This window comes from Dipodomys spectabilis, unplaced genomic scaffold, assembly GCF_019054845.1.
Source record: "Dipodomys spectabilis isolate Male_0828 unplaced genomic scaffold, ASM1905484v1 ptg000137l, whole genome shotgun sequence".
Classification (NCBI taxonomy): Eukaryota; Metazoa; Chordata; class Mammalia; order Rodentia; family Heteromyidae; genus Dipodomys; species Dipodomys spectabilis.
The window spans coordinates 6,928,473-6,949,478 of record NW_024870814.1 but is presented as its reverse complement, the minus strand read 5'-3'; the positions used below and the strand labels follow the sequence as shown (position 1 = coordinate 6,949,478).

General features: G+C 47.5%; 1 protein-coding gene across 1 annotated transcript in view; it reads left to right on the top strand.

Moving 5' to 3' along the window:
* Positions 1–20,172, top strand: part of Polr1a (RNA polymerase I subunit A) — a 65,868-nt gene extending 45,696 nt beyond the window's left edge. Inside the window, exons 22-34 of the mRNA XM_042690425.1 lie at positions 1,927–2,092; positions 2,956–3,177; positions 3,949–4,163; positions 5,836–6,003; positions 6,804–6,939; positions 7,404–7,561; positions 12,203–12,329; positions 14,412–14,522; positions 15,044–15,328; positions 16,434–16,634; positions 17,933–18,050; positions 18,761–18,925; positions 19,234–20,172. Coding sequence (XP_042546359.1) covers positions 1,927–2,092; positions 2,956–3,177; positions 3,949–4,163; positions 5,836–6,003; positions 6,804–6,939; positions 7,404–7,561; positions 12,203–12,329; positions 14,412–14,522; positions 15,044–15,328; positions 16,434–16,634; positions 17,933–18,050; positions 18,761–18,925; positions 19,234–19,334 — 2,173 coding nt within the window. The 3' untranslated portion in view covers positions 19,335–20,172. The remainder of the gene's footprint in view (positions 1–1,926; positions 2,093–2,955; positions 3,178–3,948; positions 4,164–5,835; positions 6,004–6,803; positions 6,940–7,403; positions 7,562–12,202; positions 12,330–14,411; positions 14,523–15,043; positions 15,329–16,433; positions 16,635–17,932; positions 18,051–18,760; positions 18,926–19,233) is intronic.
* Positions 20,173–21,006: the final 834 nt, after the last annotated feature.

Sequence of the window (21,006 nt, the reverse complement as noted above, 5' to 3'; positions counted from 1 at the left end):
CAGCTTTCCATGAGACTCTTATCTCCAGTTAACCACCAAGAAGCTGGAAGTTGAGCTGTGGCTCAAATGGTAGAACATTAGCCTTGAGCAAGAAAAAAAAAAAAAGCTCAGAGCCAGTCCTCAAGCCCTGAGTTCTAGCTCTAGGATCAGTGCAGACACACAAAAATAATCTTGATGGGTGCGCAAGATAGAAAACAGAAGCTATTGGGGCTGGGAATGTGGCTTAGCAGTAGAGTGCTTGCCCTAGGTTTGATTTGTCAGTACCACATAAACAGAAAAAGCCAGAAGTGGCAATTTTTCAAACTTGGTTTACCCTAGGAGGAAGCAGCACACAGCGATTGCGTGAGCCTGCCCTTTTGTTCATTAATGCTAAGAGTGAGTTTAAGCTTTTAGGGAATTCTTTATGTTTTATAGAAAGTGGAAATTCTGATGATCATAAAAAGAAATGATAATGGGAAATGATGGAAATGGTGTAAATCCCCTTGCCTCTTTTTTTATTTTTTTTGGTCAGTCATGGGGCCTGAAGTCTGGGCCTGGGCACTGTCCCTCAGCTCTTCAGCTCAAGTCTAGTACTCTACCACTTGAGCCACAGTGCCACTTCCAGCTTTTTCTGCTTATGTGGTGCTGAGGAATCGAACCCAGGGTCTCATGCATGCAAGGCAAGCACTCTACCACTGAGCCACCTTTCCAGCCCCATTCTCTTGCCTCTTGAGCCTGCCTTTTAAGTTATATCCTCAAAGAACTCTGATGACTACTGAGCAGGGTTGAAGGGATGCCACTCCATTTCTTCCCCTCAGCATTCTACCTGTTGGTTCTAGCTTTGTCCTGTTTCTAAGCTTAGATTTGCCACGCCTGCATTCAGTGTTCTGGTGTTTTCTCCTGTGGTTCCTGTGGTTATTGGGGTGGATAGGGCTAGAGTAGGATCAAGAAACACCTAGGTGGTCCATCGGATCCTATCTGCAGAGCTGGCAGTGCTCTGCAGTCAGGGCCAGCTCCTGTCCTTTCCCAGGGCTTGAGTCACACAGCTGATGCTACCATCCTTACCAGGCCCTGGGAGCTGTGAAAGATGTGACTAACACTGTGCTGTGGCCTTAGAGCTCAGAGTCGTTACCAGGGGAAAGGAACCAGGCTCCTAAGGTGACCAGAGAAACTGAGGCAGTAGCCAGAAAGGTAACAAAACATCCAGGACAAGGGCAGAAAGGAAGAGAAGTCAAGGGAAACAGCTGGCAATGGGAGGACTGAGTACACAGGTCATTAGATTAACATTTGGTTCCCTTTTTTTCCCAGTCCTTGGCCTTGAACTCAAGGCCTAGATGGTGTCCCTGAGCTGCTTTTGCTTAAGGCTAGCACTCTATCACTTAATCCACAGCTTCACTTCTGGGTTTTTGGTAGTTAATTGGAGGTAAGAGTCTCATGGACTTTCTTGCCCTGGCTGGCTGTGAACTACAATCCTCAGATCTTAGCTTCCTTAGTAGCTAGGATTACAGGTGTGAACTACTGGCATCCAGCAGCACTTAGTTCCTGTTTGGGGTCCCTCAGTATCTGTTACACTCACCACACTGACAGGAGGATTTGGGGATCCTAATAGTTTCCCTATCTTGCCTACTTGTGGATCTGAGGATGCTGGTCCCAGGATGATATGTGGTACAGGAGAGGGAAAGGGCAGGGAGTAAACCCAGCAACTGGGCAGATGGGAGGCCATCTCCAAGAGTAGAAGCCAGGCTCTTAGTCTCCTCTTGGAGATCTACCAGGTTAAGGGATGCTGGAGCTCAGACCCTGGCATACCAGAGCTCTGTCCTGTCCTGAAGTTTTGTTTGTCTGCAAAACAGCAGTCCCTTTTTCTTTTCCTTATACTACTCCCTCCCCATGAGATCCTTTCTGGAGGTGTATGCCTGATGGTCACTGAGCCAATGGCCTCCTTATTAGGTGTATCATCAAGCACTTGGAAGGCCTGGTTGTCCAGTATGATCTGACAGTCCGTGACAGCGATGGCAGCGTGGTGCAGTTCCTATATGGGGAAGATGGCCTGGATATCCCCAAGACGCAGTTCTTGCAGCCCAAGCAGTTTCCCTTCCTGGCCAGCAACTATGAGGTATATTACCAATCTCTGTTCGTGCATCAGTCCTCTATCCCAACCAGAATTCTGAGAGTACCCTGAACTGAAGCCACCCAATCTGTGCAGCTGTGAGAAAGTTGAGTGGAAAGGTTTGTAAAGCACCCACCAGTGTCTTGACACACTTGAAAATTTTCAGAGCCACAAGCCAGAGGCCTGATCAGTTGAAGTGATAATGGGGCTTGAGCATTTCTGGAGTAACAGTTTCTATTTAGGGGCAATTGCTACATTTGGTTTCTAACTGAAAGTTACCAGTGCTGAGTGCTGGGTTTATCCTCACCACAACTGTGGGAGGAAGTAACACTCTGGGGGAAGTGGCCTGCTGTTTTTACAGCTGAAGGAGCTAAATATGCAGCTGACATAACCAGTTGGTGAAAACAGCATTGCCAGCATTTGAACCCAGATCACCTGATACATATTTATGATGTTCTTGCTGCCTTGTGGCTTTGTAATGACAATCTCCATTGTCTGAACTTTCAATCACCCTGTGTTACAGTAGGAAAATGAAACTGTCTGTGACCTGTCCAAGATGATGGAGCTGATGGTAGAATTGAAAGTCATGCTCTGGTTCTCAGTTCTTTCCCTTCTGGAGCTTGTCCTTGGTCTTTGGCCACCTTCTTTGGCCTCTTCTTTCTTTCTAAATCTCCTTTCTATTCCTAGAGGGGTTCTGAGTGTGCCTTTATCCCCTAAGACCACCAGCTCCTACATCTGATCCGTACAGCAAGGGCTTGGATCACCAATACTCAGTTTTTGAGATGTATTATAAAGACATCTAGGTCCTATGAAGCATGTGTTGTCTGCTACACCCCATCTCTCATCTTGTATGTGCATGGTTTGTTTAGGTGATAATGAAATCAAAGCATCTCCATGAAGTTTTGTCCAGAGCAGATCCTCAGAAAGCTCTCCGTCACTTCAGAGCCATTAAAAAATGGCACAGCAAGCATTCCACTGCCCAGCTAAGAAAAGGTGCCTTCCTGAATTACTCCCAGAAGATGCAGGCAGCTGTGAAAGCCTTGAACCTCGAGGGCAAGAACCAGAATGGCCGCAGCCCAGAAACTCAACAGGTGATAAAGGGAGATGATATCCCTATTCTCTGGCATGTCCAAGCCTTGGGAATGGTTTGAAAGATATGGAATTGTTCCCTAATACAGGGTATTGTGTTGAAATCAGTCAGGACACCAGTGGTGCTTAAGTAAGATTATAAGAAGGGGACTCTTTTACAATGATGTGGATAGGGCTTGGGACCAATCAGCTGATGACTTCAGAGTTCATTATCAACCTTTGTATGAAGGATCAGGGAGAGTAGTAACTAGACTTGGAGAGGGTGTGTAATTATAGGTAGAACCATGAGTAGAGATCCTATTAGAGAGAAGTTGCCTCTGATGCTAGTATAAGCCAGAAACAGAGGTTCTTTTAAAAATCATTCACTTTGGATACAATATGTGTGAAGAGACTGGATCTGAGGTTAACAGGGATCCAACATGGTCACTTCACTCCTAGTGACAGTATCCTAACATAATCATTACACTTTTCCATTTGACTCCAGAACAATCCCACTTGGATCTGTAGTAAATTATGTAGCCCCTCTACCTGCACTTAGATGGGCCAGGACGAGGACTGACAATCGTGGTCAACAGCTTCCCTTTCCCTGTTTACATTGTTGTGTTATTTTTTACCTTGTGGAGTCAGGTTTCTTTCTCTCTTAGTGTTCTGCCTGCTCTTATCTAAACCAATGCTTTTGAGCCTCCTCATGCCACTGGTTTTCCCAAGAGGACAGCCCTATTCCTTTTAGTTAGCTTCCCATGTAGCTGAAACCCATCTTTCTCTCCATTCAGATGTTACAGATGTGGTATGAGTTGGATGAACAGAGCCGGTGGAAATACCAGAAGAAAGCAGCCTCTTGTCCTGACCCCAGTCTGTCTGTGTGGCGCCCGGACATCTACTTTGCATCTGTCTCAGAAACATTTGAAAAAAAGATGGATGACTACAGTCAAGAAAGGGCAGCTCAAGCAGAGAAGAATTACATGAAATCAGAGCTTTCTCTCGACAGGTGAAACACTAATTTGTAGCATGGCATGTGTGGAGGGAATCCTCTCAGTCTCAGCCAGCCCACTCGAGAAGAAAAGGGCTGCCTCCAGAGTTGAGACTCCAGCAGGAGGGCGGGATCTGAGACAGTAGGAAGCTTTTAATGGATACTGAGGCAGATGAGAACAGTTAGACAGAGTTTGGTATAGTGGACATGGCTATGAGTAAAAGAACCAGTCTGGTCACCATTTAGTATCTGCCAACTCTGACTCAGACAGGTCACTCACTGTCCCAGGACACTGCATCTCAGCTGATCCAGTGACTCCACTGATACTTTTGAGTTTGAGTTTCCAGGTTGAAGGAAGAAGGTCTATGTGGAAACCTCAGCATGGACAAGTACACATACACACACACACACAAATACATAAATACACAAATAATAATAGGAATGAAGCCTTTGGTCTAGGTAGGCAGGAAGCCAGGCATGATGCAAACTTGCACAGAGGGTCAGACTATCACAAGGGCCCAGGGATGCCTGCTCTGCTTTGGTCCTAAGCTTTGCAAGAGTGCAGTGCCAGACCTGAGGTCATTTCCCTCAGTCCTACCCCTGTGATAGCAGATGAGGTGTAGGGACTGGCTGACAGAGGGTTCAGGAGTAAGACTGACAGCTGGATACTGAGGAGCAGTACACAAATGAGCAAAGACACTTGACTGAGTGGAGGAACTGGAAGGAAATCCAGGATTCTCTCATTCCCTTTAGCATAGTCAGGCCTTGGAGATTCCCAGCTAAGTTGTCCAGGCTGCCAGCTGGGCTTCCCCTAAAAGAGAAAAATTCAAAGCTCTCCAACTCCCACCTAAATCCCTGCAGCCTAGGAGGCTGCATTTGCCATAGCAGACCCTACACGAACTCACATGGAAATGTAGCTTTATTACTTCTCTCTACTGAGCCACTGCCCTTCACTGCACATGGTCATTCCTTGTAATACAGAGTTTGTAAAGGGCTAGCTGTTATAGGAAGGATGGTTAGTACATTCCAGAAGTGTACAAAGTGAATGCTTAATGTTTTGTTTTGCTTGGGTTTGGGTTTCTTATTATATTTGTTTAATTTTGGTTTTTTGTTATTAAGTTTTTGTTTTTGTTATTTCAAGACAGGATCTTGCTAGGTTGCCCAGGCTAGCCTCGAACTCACAGATTTTCCAACCTCAGTCTGCAGAGTACTCTACCATACTCAATTTGACTTTCATAGATAGTTCTGATGAGCTCTACATCCACTTATAGTAATAAAGAAAATAAGATTGTACCATTGCTTAGTGAACCCGAACTTCTTTCTCAGTTCATACAGCAGGAGTTGTAGACTCCAAACTGTCAAAACTAGTTTGGAGGCAGAAGGACAAAGGAAAATGGAAATGATCCCAGAAATTTATTGCTCAGGATCCTGTAATAAGTGGCCCAATGTGGACATACGACATTTTTGCTGCCAACACAGACAGTCTGAGCAAGGATGGTTAGTGCTTTACCACCGGCTAAGAGGTTTACTGGGTAGTTGTAGGGCATTGCAGGTGACTTGCAGGAATCTTTTTTGCCTAGAAGCCAGTCTGGGAAGAGGTAGGAGGGAGGGTTTGGGTTTCTGGTTTCAGGTGACTTGGTGGAAGTCACCTACCTCCTCCTGACCTCCCACTGCCCCCTACTCTCTCCAGGCTGAGAACCTTGCTGCAGCTAAAATGGCAGCGCTCACTGTGTGACCCAGGCGAGGCTGTGGGACTGCTGGCTGCCCAGAGCATTGGGGAGCCCTCCACACAGATGACTCTGAACACCTTCCACTTCGCAGGCAGAGGCGAGATGAACGTCACCCTGGGTATTCCAAGGTGCGAGGTTAGCAGGGTAAATGGATGAGATCTGCCCTAGTTCTCTCAGGAAAGGAGTCGTTTGATGGGGGGCAAGAAGGGAGCAAGTGTGAGTTAGATTAGGGCTCATCAAAGTGCTTATTTGGGTTGGAATTTCCAGACTCTAACTAGTTTCTGTGACCAGATCAATGCTTAGGCCTTTTAAGATTTCTGTTTGTTCCTTTGGTAACTCCTGTATTAGAGTTACCAGGGATACTTATAGATTGCATTGTTAAAAATCCCCAACATCCCAATGAAGGCCATCTGGTTACTCAGCTCCAGGGGTGCCATTCCTATGGCTGTGACCCTTTAAGTACATGGATGCATGCTGCAGTGTAATTGCTGGGGAAAAGAGTATAGACTCGGATCCATTGATAATCAGTCTGTGATGTGCCACTTTCTGGCAATTAGATTCTGGGCAGCCTTGTTGACTTCTCAACTGTGGGGTACCCTCCTGTGGACTACAAGAGGTCAGGCCCACCGTGAGCTGGCTGAGTTTATGGGTAGAGCATAGAAGGAACGCCACAGTGCAGATTTGACTTGCTTTCCTGGTTATTGTTTCCTTCTTAGGAAGCAAGAATCCATGAGCCAGCGCTCCAGGGAGAAGTCAGAGAAGGAAAATCTCTCTATGTCCCATGGGGCAGAGCTGATTCCTAACCTTCCCTTGTGAGATCCCAAGGGTTTTTACATCCCAGAAAAACTCATATTTAGAAGAGGCTTCAGATGAACAGATTCCCTAATCTGATTACCTCTTACAATGATGTGCCCTTATTCTGTGATAGGTTAAGGGAGATTCTCATGGTGGCTAGTGCCAACATCAAGACACCCATGATGAGTGTCCCCGTCTTCAACACCAAGAAAGCCCTGAAGAGAGTGAAGAGCCTGAAGAAGCAGCTCACCAGGGTGTGCCTAGGGGAGGTAAGTATCTCTTGGGCTTGGGTAGCACACTGGGTAGAGGCAGGATGCTCTGTCCTCCCATCTATAGAGCAGACTTTTGACTGCTCAGACCCTTCCTACTAGGGAGAGAGAGGCTAAGGGATGGATCAAGGGCCTTTTAAGATAACCATTAGTTCTGCAGCATTTTCATGTGCCTAACAAGTATAGTAAGAATGCTTCTTGGGTTGGCTTACCAGCATTGTTTTTAGGGAGACACAGGGAGGCTCCTACTCCTCCCAGGTTTATGATACTCTGGTGATGGCTTCTAAGCTGTGGGCCTCCACCCTGTTTCTCCAAGGACTCATGTAGGCAGATCTCACTAGGGTTGGGATTTTACCCTGTGGCCCTAGCTGCTGTCCTTTCAAACCCTTGATTTCCCACAGTCCACTTGCAGCGCAATCTCCTGGGACATGGACAAGTCAGGTTCTTTGCTCTTCTCATTCTAGGTGTTGCAGAAAGTTGATGTCCAGGAGTCCTTCTGCATGGGGGAAAAACAGAACAAATTCCGGGTGTATGAGCTGAGGTTTGAGTTCCTGCCGCATGCCTATTACCAACAGGAGAAGTGCCTGAGACCTGAGGACATCCTGCATTTCATGGAAACGAGGTCAGAATTCGGGCCATATTTGTTGATGATTATGGCCCATAGATTACTCCTGGCCACAGGCTTCCAGGAGATGATGCACATTTTCCCAGCAAGCTCTGTAAAAGAAGTGCGTAGGAACTGCAGACCCTACAGCCTAATCCACAAACCTCACCCTGATCTGGCTTGTAAGTGTGAATTAGTTAACGACACATTACCTTGGGTTGATGGCTCAAGAAGTCATCCTCTTGAGCATGTAGTGTGAAGATGTGAAAGTATGTTTACAACAGAGAGAAGGAAGTCCCACCACAGTGGTGCCTCTGATGTCAGCCCAGCACATGGAGTTAGTAATGGGATATAATTCCAGGCAGCATAATGAGGTTCCTGTTACGTTTACAGTTTGTCAGTAATGAACAGTGTCATACTGCTTTTAAACCCTGGTTTAATAACTTGAGGTTGCTTGTAGCTTCTTACAAAGGCATTTCTATCTGGTGAACTTTATTTTTCTCTCAAGTTTAAACTACTCTAAGGCATTTGAAAAGTGCAGTCTATAATGCTGATTGCACAGAGTTAGGAGGGTGGACTCTTTATGACTGGAGCAAGCAGAAAAGAACCACAAAAGCACTTCTGACTCAACACTGACCCTAATAGTAGCAAACTCCAAAGGCTGCAGAATGCAGGAGATAGCAGAGTCCAGTGAAGTGGACTGGCAGACTTGAAGCCTGTGGAACCTATCTCAAGGAATTGGTTACTCCATGCATAGATGTGAGCCACAGTGGCTAGATCTTCTGATTTAAAACAAAGTCTGCCTTCTTTTTTCCTTTTTCTCTTCCTTCCTTTTTTCTCTCCTTCCCTCCCTCCCTCCCTCCCTCCCTCCCTCCCTCCCTCCCTTCTTCCTTCCTTCCTTCCTTCCTTCCTTCCTTCCTTCCTTCCTTCCTTCCTTCCTTCCTTCCTTCCTTCCTTCCTTCCTTTCTTTCTTTCTTTCTTTCTTTCTTTCTTTCTTTCTTTCCTTCTCTGGTTGCCTGCTTTCATGTTTTTTTTTCTTTTTTCCAACCCTGGGGCTTGAACTCAAAGCCCTGGCATCCCTGAGCTTTTTGTGCTCAAGGCTAGCTAGCAGTGTACCACTTGAGCCATAGCTCCATTTCTGGCTTTTGTGGCAGTAAATTAGAGATGAGAGTGTCACAGACTTCTCTGCAGGCTGGCTTCCTGCAATTTTCAGATCTCAACCTCCTGAGTAGCTAGTTTTACAGGTACGAGCCATGATGCCAGATTCTACTTTTGCTTTTTTAAGAGGAACTGTAACTAATTCATATCCTTTTTAAAGCCCAGTAGACAAGAGAAACCATATCTATAGTGAAGATTGGACCTGGAGCCATTGACCACTGCCTATAATCTAGACCATCTGGGTCTTCCCAGAGCTGCTCAGATATGGAGAATTGGTAGCAGAGCAGAAAAGAAAGTTTCTCTTCCTTCAATCATCTCACAGCTGCACAAGCCACCAAAGTTGGTCACTGGGGCAAGTGAGAACAGGAGTGAGGCCAAGACCTGATTCTTTATTTCCCTGCCCCATAAGTAAGGTCTGGCTGCAGGCCAATCCTCTACGCACATGGCCTATAAGATGTTGAGTATCAGGGTAGAAGAGTTTGGATCCAAATTAAGCCCTTCAGGCCATTCCCTAGGTGGATCCTACTTCAGATGATAAAAGCTCTAAGCTTGTTGCTAGTTGGGTCTTGGGGAGGACATGCATCAGCACCTACCCAGGTCAGGTGCTCCACATGTTCTGGAACACTGGGCACAGTGACAGTCATGAGGGCTCCATCCTGCCAGCTCGTTAATTAACAGAGAGGAGCAAGTGCAACAGATGTTTGTGCTGGCCTGGAAGCCCTCTTCTGAGAAGTGGGACTTAGGATCACATTACCTCTTGAGAATGATGGAGAGTGGATGGAGTCTACAGCCTGGCCCGTTTCTCTTCACCTGAGACTCCACAGCAGCTAGGTTGCCACAAAGATATGCCAGGCTGTGGTTAGAGTTCATTTACTGACATTACCTCATGGAACTGAAAATAGTAAATGACTTTTTCAACTTTCTTCCTGATAAATGACAGCCCTGGCTTGTTGCCAACAGTGAAGTAGTTTTTCATCCTAGTTGTGTTATGTTTATACACTTGAAAAGCTGTAATAAACAAGGCATGTGCAGTCATTTCCGGTAGGGATAGTCTTAGTGACTTCAGCAGCAGGACTCTGAGTACTCAGACAAGATGAATGCCAGAGCAGACTGAACTAGGCTGTGGGTTTGGAGTCCCTTTATCAAGCTTGGCAGTAACCACTTTAAGACCTCAGGGCTCAAAGGAAATGGAAGGGGGTTGGGAATGTGCTTACAGAAAAGCCACTCTCCCCCTAAAGCGGTTTTTCCTTTATCCCCTTTCCCTCTCCCTCCTCTTTTTGCTACCTTCTTCCCTTTCTTCTCTCCCAGTCATGGAGAGACTTTTGAGTCCCATAAATTAGAGAGAAAAATAGGACAGAGGAGCCAGATGGAGGTGTCCATAGGCAGGACAGTCCCCGATGGCTATTCTGGCACCGATCACTTTGAATATTTTTGTGTTATCTATAAGATGGGCTGGGCTGGTAAGTTGAAAGAGCACTGAGTAGAAGCAACGGGAGAAGGGTAGGTTTTGGCTTCCAGTCTTGGCCTGAGACCGACCCCATGGCTGTCTCTGTAGTTAGAATGTCTGTGAATCTGACTCTACAAGCAGCAAATGGTGAGGATATTGCCTAACACTTTCAGAAACAGCCAAGAGTCATCTTCCCAGCTTGTAATTATTTATGTGGGAGGGGAGGTCCCTCTGCCAACTACTCCTGTTCCCTTCAGTTGGCACACACTGACAAATAGCACAGCCTTCAGGAAGTATTCACTGAGGGCTATCATCTCCCTTACTCTTAGCAAGGTCACAGAAGGACACACTGGCTGCACCTCAGAAACACTCGCATACTGCTGATCAGCTCTTTCATTGTACCCTCTCCCAATTCTCATCAGTCCTAGTCACCAAAAGATGTGGGCAAGGTAGACAGGGTTCTGGCTGGGGATCATAGGAGTCCTTGTGGAGAAATTGCATCTGCATTTTGACCCAGCCTTGAAGGATAGGTACAGCACTAGCAGGCAGAGGGACTGGGAAAGTCTCTGGCAGAGCAGGCTAGAACAAAGCCCAGAGGATGATTGGGGATGGGAGGAGGCAGCCAGTGAGGCTGAGGGCAGTTGGGAATGTCTGGGTGGGGCCTCAGAGATGAGTTGTTGCCACACATCGACACAGACCACACATGGGACCTGAGGAGAAAAGCAGTAACCCCAGCAGAGGGAAGTACCCCACTCCTCCTCTTCTTTGTAATACCTGTGAGCAAGGTGAGAGCAGTCCCACATTATGGACAAGATCAAGGGCTTCATCTCTGCTTGGACACAATGGGGACATGAATGTGAACTTGAGTCTGTCCTTTCAAAACCATTTTCCCATCCCTCTCTTCTCAGTTCTTTCTAAAGCCATGACTTGCTTCCTCTTGTGTCTAGAGTCTGGATAGCCTCTCAGTTGCCACTGGGCCTCATTTTTCTGACAAATACCAAAACTCAACAAAACTATGTGCCTGTTTAAAAATCTAAAAACAGGGAGGGAAGATGCTATTCTTGTTTACTGCAAAATAGTAAACGTTTGATCTGCCTCTCTTCAAATTCAAACTAAACTCTTTGGAGTGAGGAGCCTCAACCCTGTACTGCCCCAGGGTTAGCCCAGGAAGGATACAGGGGAAGCTTCAGAGAACACCAGATAATTGGAGGGAGCGTGGGAGGGCTCTCCAAGGTTCCAGTACTTTCTAGTTTGGTGTGCACTTACAACCGGATGAAAAAGAAGCAAAAGGTTATCTTGTAATAGGGAGAGGGCAGGGTGAAGCCCCAAGGGACTTTTAAAAATTGGCAATTGGGAAAGAAGGGGCCAAGGATGGATCCCCATGTTCTGATGGTCAAATGTGTTCTTTGAAATTGATTTGGTTCTAATCTGTTGACAGTATTCATTGGTAAAAGTTAGTTATTGCTGCCTTTTGATACTCTAATAAAAGTTTTTTCAGTCTTCATTCCTTCATCTAATTGTCAGGGTTCCCACACCCAGGACAGAGGCAGCACCATTTTCAGGAAATACTATAGTTGACAGGTAGAGAAAGTCTTGGACCCAGGTTGGATACCTTTCTCCTTACAGTTGAATCTGCCGTCCTGGTTAGAGACCACCAACAACTGACACTCACTTAACACATACTTTGCCACTCCCTGGGAAAGGTATCAGATATAGGGTCATTTTGATCCTTAAAACAGAATTATATAAAACATATGAATACTCAGGTTTTCCAGATGAGTGAGTTAACACTCAGGAAGTTGTTAATCATGTTCAGACCCACATGCTCTAGGAGGGACAATAGAGATCTAGGCCAGGACTGTCAGTCTATGAGGCTGCTCTTTCTGATGTAACAAATGCCACTCAGAAGTGAGAGGGAAGCAAGTGTATAGGAGAAGATGGCCTCTGTCCTGAGTATTAATCTCTTGTAGGAATCCCTCAGCATCTGGCCCTCAGGGAGCAGAGGACACGACCCATGGATACTGATGGGGGCTTGCGGGTTTCTTCTCTCTCAGATTCTTTAAACTCCTGATGGAGTGCATCAGAAAGAAGAGTAGTAAAGAATCGACCTTCAGAAGTGTGAACACACGAAGAGCTACACAGAAGGATCTTGATAATGCTGAGGAGTCAGGGAGGGCTCGGGTGAGTGAGTCCTGAAGGCCTCTGAGGGGCTGCACAGAGATGGTCCCAGGCCTGGAACTATGTAGGATGTATGTAGTCTTTGTATTGAAAGGCCTCATGGCTATTCTTAGTGCTCTGTAAGTTCTGTAGTGTCAGCTCATCTTTCCACTTACCTATTCAGCATTTATCTGCTACTCTTAGAGAGCTAACAAACCACATGTTTTGTTGTTTATTTTTGTCAGTCATGGGGCTTGAACTCAGGCACTGTCCCTGAGTTTTTCACTCAAGGCTAGTGCTCTACCACTTTGATCCACCGCTCCACTTACAGTTTTCTGGCAGTTAGCTGGAAAAAAGAGTCTAGGTTGGCTTTAAGCAGCGATCCTCAGATCTCAGTCTCCTGAGTAGCTAGGATTACAGGTTATGAGCCACCAGTGCCTAGCACCACATGTTTTTTTTAAATCTGATGAGCAAGGCCAAGGAGGCTGCCAGACACCAATGGCCCAGATAAACCTCAGGACATCCATTTGTGCTCTTAAAGACTCCTCTGTAAAAGGCTTTCATCCGAACAGTTGGGCCTTGCCTAATAGTATGTGGAGTCTTTGAAGCTTCTGTTTGTGACTTTATTTTGTTTTGCATTTGATTATTGCATTTGATTTGTTCTGGGGCCCATCAGAACACTGGCAGGGACCAAACAGCTATTTTAAAAAAGAGAAGTTGCTTGCTAGTGACTCAAGCCTGTAATCTTAGCTATTAAGAAGTCTGAGGACTGGGAATGTGGCTAATAGAGTGCTTGTCTAGCATGCATGAAGCCCTGGGTTCGATTCCTCAGTACCACATAAACAGAAAAGCCAGAAGTGGCACTATGGCTCAAGTGGTAGAGTGCTAGCCCTTGAGCAAAAAGAAGCTCAAGGATAGTGCCCAGGCCCTGAGTTCAAGCCCTAGGACTGGCCCAAAAAAAAAAAAAGGCTGAAATCTAATTTGAAGCCAGCCTGGGCAGAAAAGTCTGTAAGACTCTTTATCTCCAATTAGCCACCAAAAAAAGCAGGAAATAGAAGTGTGGCATAAGTGTATAAAGCTAGCTATGAGTTCAAGCTCAGGACCAGTGTCAAAAAAATCCCCCCAAAACCCAACACCAGAGAATTTGAAACTCAATATGAAAAAGGAAGGAGCAGAAAATCACCACTGGCAAAGGAGTCTTGGAATAGCAATTCCTCTTCTGACATCAGAGCAGGCCAGCCAGACCTGAGGACCAATATGGCAGGTCTCTTACCAGGGACCAGCACTTTATAGGGCCAATGTAAGCCTGCTGAGGTAGGGCACAGATTGATATTCTATCTGCCTATGTGGTTACTTCTCTCTGGATGTCTCCTCTTTACTAAGAGAATGATTGGCCTTGACCACGTTTATCTTTGAAAATTAGTCTTGATCTTAGTTCACTCAAAAGGAGAGGAGTCAAGGTCAGGAGGAAGAAGGTTTTACTGATTTTTAAAATATTTAGTATTCTACCAAAATAGCCCTTCTTCATTGCTACTTGCAATGGGACTGATTAAAAATATTTGGAACACTATTTTTTTTACCATCTTTTTTTTTTAATGACGGTGAGTGGTAGCACTTTTTCTTTCTTTCAGTTGTGCTGGGGATCAAATCCAAGGTCTTTGCACATGCTAAGCAATTACTCTACCACTGAACTATATCCTCAGCCCCAGAGCCCTTTCCCCTTTGCCCTTCCCCTTTTTAAGGTTTAAACATGAGATACTGTGTAAGTGGTATGTGTAAGAGTGAAGACTGAAGTTTTGAAAAAAGGCCTAGCTTCCAGGGCTAAGATGAGTAGATCCTGGGTAGGTAGGAGGTAGATAGATGATTGATGGAAGGCTAAGAAGATGGGCAGTTTGGTAGATGATGGTAGGTGAGGTAATGATGGCTAGATGGGTAAGAAGAGGGGTTGGCGAGTAAGTGGGTGGGTGGGTGGATGGATGGATGGATGGATGGATGGATGGATGGATGGATGGATGGATGGGATGGATAAGTTGGTGGGTAGGCAAATGGATTCACCAAGCACTAAATATTAGGACTAATCATTTTGTTTTTATCCTCAAACCACAGGGAGAACAGGAAGGTGATGAGGAAGAAGAGGGGAACATTGTGGATGCTGAGGCTGATGAGGGGGATACTGATGCCTCTGACACTAAACGCAAGGAGAAGCAAGAGGAAGAGGTGAGGGGGACTCAGTTGGAGGTGAAGGGGTTGTGACCATGCCTGAGGGGTTCTCCCTTAACACAAGCTGCCCCTCTGTGCCTCCTGGGACCCACCAGAAATCTGAAGCCAGGGCTGCCCTTCATATCTGGCTAACCTTGAATATGAATCAGGTTCAAGTTTCCAGATGTCAAGCCGCCTCCTGTTTCTGTCATGAAAATGTGATGTGCTTTATGTGATATCCAAACCAGTCCCTTACTCTCATAATCTCTACAAGGAAGAAGAGAAGTTAGAGAGATGGAGGGAATTCACAGGCTAAGTGGGTGAGTCAGGAAAGTGGAGGGTAAACTCCTCCTCCAAAGGGCCCCAGGAGAGAAGGTGGCAATCTCAGGTGAGAGGCTGGAAATAGGAAGGCCAGCGCAGAGAAGCCAGGAGTGTGGGGACCAGGCCAGACACAGCCTTTGCAGGGGCACTTGTTCCACAGACAATGTCCAGGTGATGGCAGAGCCCTGAGTGACAGCCTGAACTCCATTTCCTGCCAGGTGGATTATGAGAGCGAGGAAGAGGAAGAGAAGGAAGAGGAGGAGGAGGAGGAGGAAACACCAGAAGAAGGGAACATCCATGGTGAAGGTGGTGCCCTTCAGGCCCATGGTTCAGATGAGGAAGTGGGCTCAGGCCTGGAAGAAGACTTGCCCCAGAAACCTCCCCGCCACCACCGGGGACCCCAGGGAGCTGAGGCTGTGCAGCGCCGGGTCCAGGCTGTGCGTGAGGCCCATTCATTCATTGAAGACTACCAGTATGACACCAAAGAAGGACTGTGGTGCCAGGTCAGTGGCCACCCCTCCAGGTCCAAGGGGTTAGTCCTTGGTAGGGGCCTGCTATAGAGCTCCCAGACTGCTGGGAAGTGGGGCCACCATGCTCCCATGCCTGCTTTTCCCACGTGCAGGCCTCTGAAAGTGGCTGTTCTTTGTATATGTGCGTGCGCGCGTGCATGTGTGTGTGTGCGCGTGCGCATGTGTGTGTGTGTGCCCATGCGCGCACACACACACACACACACACAGAGTCCTGGGGCTTGAATTCAGGGCCTAGGTGTTGGCCTTGAGCTTGACTGTTCAAGGCTAGCACTCTACCACTTGAGCCTAGCTCCATTGCCACCTTTTTGGTGATTAATTGGAGATGAAGAGTCTCATGGACTTTGCTACCTGGACTGGCTTTGAACTGCAATCCTCAGATCATAGCGTCTTGAGTAGCTAGGATTGTAGGCATGAGCCACTGGCACCCAGCTGGCTGTTCTTGTTTTAATACCATGTCCTTTTCAGAATCTGTTTGGCTATAGACCCTCTTCCCCAAAGCACAATCTACACATATCGCCCTTAAGCCCCCTCTGAATCTTCATTTTCCAAGCCTTATAGGTACTTTCCAAATAGTAGTGATGGAAGCTTTGTTCCATCACCAAGTAGGAACCCCGCCCCCCTCCTCCCACACATCCCCTTGTCACCATTTTGGAGATTGCATGGTTCCCTTAAGGAATGGTTCAGATGCCTTGACATTACAGAGAATTAGCCTTTGTCTTCCTTGGATCAATTTGGTGGTCCCATATGGTAATATAGGTAACAGGACTCACTGACAGAATCCCAGGCAAAGAAAACAAGTACTGTGGGTTTTTTGACTGTGAAAGGACAGTAGGACCATGTTGTGGTTGTGAAGCCACCAATGTTCAGGTCACCCTGCCAGCTCACACAACAGGGTCCCCTTCCTCCAGCCAGGGTGTTAGTTGTGTTCAGGTCACCCTGCCAGCTCACACAACAGGGTCCCCTTCCTCCAGCCAGGGTGTTACTTAATGAAGGGGCTTTGAAGGTATTCCTGGGTCTCAGCCAGAAGACCCCTGTCCTGTTCACAGGGCTGGAAATAGCATCTTCTCTCCTCTGCTAGGTGACGATGAAGCTCCCTCTGATGAAGATTAACTTTGACATGAGCTCCCTGGTGGTGTCCTTGGCCCACAGTGCCATTGTTTACACAACCAAGGGCATCACTCGGTGCCTCCTGAATGAAACAACTAACAGTGAGAATGAGAAGGAGCTTGTGCTGAACACAGAAGGAATCAACCTCCCAGAGCTGTTCAAATACGCTGAGGTGCGTGTCATTCTCTAGCATGTCTGCTGGCCTGACCTCCCATTATCTCTGGACACAACCCCTAGAAGCTGAGCCTCCAGCAGCTGATGGACACTAGCTCTTCCTGAACCTTCCATGCTCTAAACCAAGTGTTTGCCCCCTTGCATAATGTCTATTAGTCTTGTTTAGACTTCCAGTATAAAAGCCTGCTGAACTTTAACCCAGAGTGTCATAGACACATTTGAATATAATTTTTAACCTTGAAATGAAGACCTTCCTAGTATAGAGTTGTAAGAAATGGTTTGCCACATTGCTGGCCTGGATGCTGCTCACTGTCTGGTAAAGGAGACCCTAGCCCCAACCCAGTGTTGCTGAGACACTGTGTTCCTGTCTCTCCTGCTCACCAGGGCATCTGGTCTTTCCTCTGAGGTTCTCAGTGCTCAAGCACAAGGGTTTCCCCACAGAACACTCAGGAACTTGGGACCCTCTGACCTATTCTCCCCTAGCCTTGCACACTTGTGTCCCTACCCTTAACTGCCCAAGCCTCTTACCAAGATCTTCCTTAGGCACATGAGCAGGAACGAGCCCACCCTTCCTGAGTGCTAGCCTCCTATCTCCATAGAGCATGGCATAGGTTGTACTCTCATGAATTCTCAATAACATGTGCCAGGCAGGCTGCCTGTCTTCACTTGTCTCCTGTGGAACATGGCTGTGGCCAGAAAAATGTCCCCTCCAGCCATAGTGCAGAGCTCCCAAACCATGGCCTCTGATGAGGCCTCACAAACCCCCATAGGAAAAAACCTGTCTCTGTTCTCTGCCCTCTGCCCTGTGGGCCCTGCAGAAGTATTTGAGGATCACTGCTGAGGGTGCGCTCTCAACTTCCCAAGAGAGTCTCCATCCTAGTAAAACAGGTTACTCCATTACAAGAATAATAAAATTATATTCTCTATATTATTATAAAGAAATAATGAGGGTTGTGGATGTAGCTTAGTGGTACAGTGCCTGGCAGGCCTATTCAGGGCCCTGGGTTCTACCCCCAGTACTACAAGTAAGCAGGCTTAAACAAAGAATAACAAGAAATTACTTTCTATTTAGTGAATCTGAGTTACTTCTAGTATCTGGTGGCAGCAAAAGAGACCCGAGGGTTTGCTGCTAGCTCTTTGCCAGTAGTTTCCCCTCTCCCTAGTCCTGGCCACCTTTCCACACTTGGTCATTAGCTATTCTCAGCTGCAGGCACAGGCAGAGAGTAGTGGGTGGGAGATATATGTGTTGATGGTGAGAGCCTTAAGCTCTGAAGTCAGTCCTCTGTCCCTGCTCAGGTGCTGGACCTGCGCCGCCTCTACTCCAATGACATCCATGCCATGGCTAACACTTATGGCATCGAGGCAGCACTGCGGGTTATCGAGAAGGAGATCAAGGATGTGTTTGCCGTGTATGGTAAGAGAAGCACCACCAGCAGTGTGGCTGGTGTGGGCCTTGCATTGAGGCAGGAAGCCAAACACAGGTACAATTGAGTGTGTCTGCAGGAGACTGGAGTCTCTGAAAGCCCCTAAGAGGAAACGTGGTGGGTAACAGCCCCATCTCCATGGCTGCTGGTCTTTTCCAAGAAGCTCCCCTTTGAAGCCAGGCATTGGGCTCACGCCTGTAATCCTAACTACCCAGGAGGCTGAGATCTGAGGATCGTGGTTCAAAGCCAGCCCGGGCAGGAAAGTCCGTGAAACTCTTATCTCCAATAAACCACTAGAAAACCGGAAGTGGCGCTATAGCTCAAGTGGTAGAGCGCTCGCCTTGAGCTGAAGAGCTGAGGCCCAGAGTTCAAGCCCCACAACCAAAAAAAAAAAGAAGCTCCCCTTTGATGACTTGGCCCCATTTTTGCCTTCAGGGTTCCAAATCCCCAGTGAAAACAGCAAGGCAAGAACTCACTTCCTGTGCTGCTAGATGGGAGTGGGAGGCAGTATGCAGGGGACAAGGGAGGTCCACAGGCAAGACATGGGTCACAGTGCTGGATGAGGACAGAATAGTACTGAGAACAGCTTCAGGGTTTGGAACCTGAGGCAGGCACTAACTTGGAGGTACCCTGGCTCATGTCAGGTGACACTCCCAGCTTATCCCCTTCCTTGTCACTGATGTTATGACCTCTGTGGCAGGCATTGCAGTCGATCCTCGCCATCTCTCCTTGGTTGCTGATTATATGTGTTTTGAGGGTGTTTACAAGCCACTGAATCGCTTCGGGATCCGGTCCAGCTCCTCCCCTCTGCAGCAGATGACGTTTGAAACCAGCTTCCAGTTTCTGAAGCAGGCCACCATGATGGGTCAGTGTGGGACAGGTGCCAGGCTTACCCTCTCCTGAGTCTGCCCTGGGCAAATAGCCCAGCCCACAGGGCACTATTCACAGCATCTTGATGCTGGTGAGATCTTGGCAGAAGATGGGAAAGTAGCCTCTGCACTCTGAAGGAAGAAAGGGGGAGGTGGGGGCTTCCCCAGTTCCAAATGAAGACATCACATTGCAGTATCTAGTATCAGCCTCAAGGACTCAGGACTAGTTCCAGAGCCTCCCTTGCAGGGCCATCACACCACTCCTCCCTCCACCCCCTGACATAGGCCCTTGTGTCTCTTACAGGATCCCACGATGAACTGAGGTCCCCTTCAGCCTGCCTTGTGGTGGGGAAAGTTGTCAAGGGGGGAACTGGCCTGTTTGAACTCAAGCAGCCCCTGAGATAGCCACCAAGACATTGTCTGCTCAGCCCTGAAGATCTGGGTGCCAGCTGGTTGTCCTGCCGTGTGAGTGGACTGGACTCCAAGACAGTTGACAGTGTTTTTCCAGAGCACCTCAGTGACCTTGGCTTCTGGGCTAGGCTGGCAGTGTTCCCATCCTCACCCTCCACATCTCAAGGTTCCTCCGTGTCCTTCAGAGGTAGCCAAACCTTCTCATGTGCTACAGGAAGAGCAAAGAAGGACAAGAAGCCCCATGTTTACCAGAAAGACCAAGGTGGGCAATATTTTGGTGACCCCAGGCACCTTTACAGCAGGGAAGTGAGATCTCTTTGGCTGTGAGTGGCCAGTGACTTCAGGTGGGCTTCTGATGAGCAGAAACATGAAACCTGCTGTACCTTCTCACTCCAGCCAAATCCTCAGGGTCCTCCCAGGCTCTTTTCCTAGGCTAAGGGTCATGTAGTATAATCCTGTATCAGGCCACTTCTGTGCCTGAGGCAGAGCCCTATCCCTGCTGCTGTGCTGCTTTGTGTCCTAGATCAGACTGGCTCCAAGGCTAGGAGCCATCTCTCCCAGGCCTTGGTAGGTAGCTCGCTCCCTCAAACTCCAGGTTCCCCCTGGGTCTACTGGGCCAAGTTGACTGGCTTTCAGGGTTCTGCTCTCTACTTGGCACCAAGCCCGTGGCCTCCCTGAAGGCTCTGCACTGTCTGGGATCCTCCAGGTGCCCTCTCCCTGCAGCACAGCAGCAGAGAGGACTTGGACAGAGACTTTGTAAAACCAGAGCTGTTTCTATTTTTGTCTAATGTTATTTCAACTCAGGCTGAGTAATAAACATTGCTAAGAACTAGCTGTTGGGAGGAAAAAAACGACTATAATTTTTTATCTTTTCCCTTGGTTTGTGGTTTCTGCATTGGGAGTTTAGAACCTAAGACTGGGATTTTCTTGGCACAGTCAGATCTTGGGTCCCTCTGCCTGCTTTTATCTGATGATGTGACATTTGATCTCAGCTTCTATTAACTTTCTACCTCTGACTCTCGCCTACCCCTGGTTATCCCCTTGCAACTCCGGTCCGGGAGTCAGAAGCACAAGACAAAATCCTGTGGGAAGGAGCTATGCCAATCCTGCTGGGGTGGCCTCAGGTAGGGCTGAGGTTAAAGGTATCCCATGCCAGAGGAATGCACTAAGCATGTGAGGGGACCTGGCCTGTGCCACACAGGAGGAAACCAGTACCCCATGATAGAGGCTGCCAGGATCAGCAGGACTTGGACACAGAGGAATAGGATGGTCTCCATGGGTGAGGGGAAGGAAGAGTTCTCATGGAACTTGCTCCCAGGGCCCATCTGCAGAGTTAGGCACTGATTATTTGAACTCCTCATACTAGAGGTGTAAGAGACTCCTCAGAGGAGATCCCAAGATAACCTAGTGATAGGGCCAGCTGGCAGAAGGAGGAATGTTTGATTCCATCGCACCAAGAAGTGCCAACGTGAAGAAGCCAGCCTAAAATAATAGCAGAACTGTGTGTACTTCAGTCAGACTCCTGGCCTGTGCCAAGACAGGAGGTAATGGTCTTCTGCCCCTGTAATCTTCCCTGTTGTGGATAAGTACCTCACCTGGTTTTTAAATAGATGCTCTGGAGCCTACAAATCTTGATGAGCAAAGAATCTTACTGTGGTACCCTGTT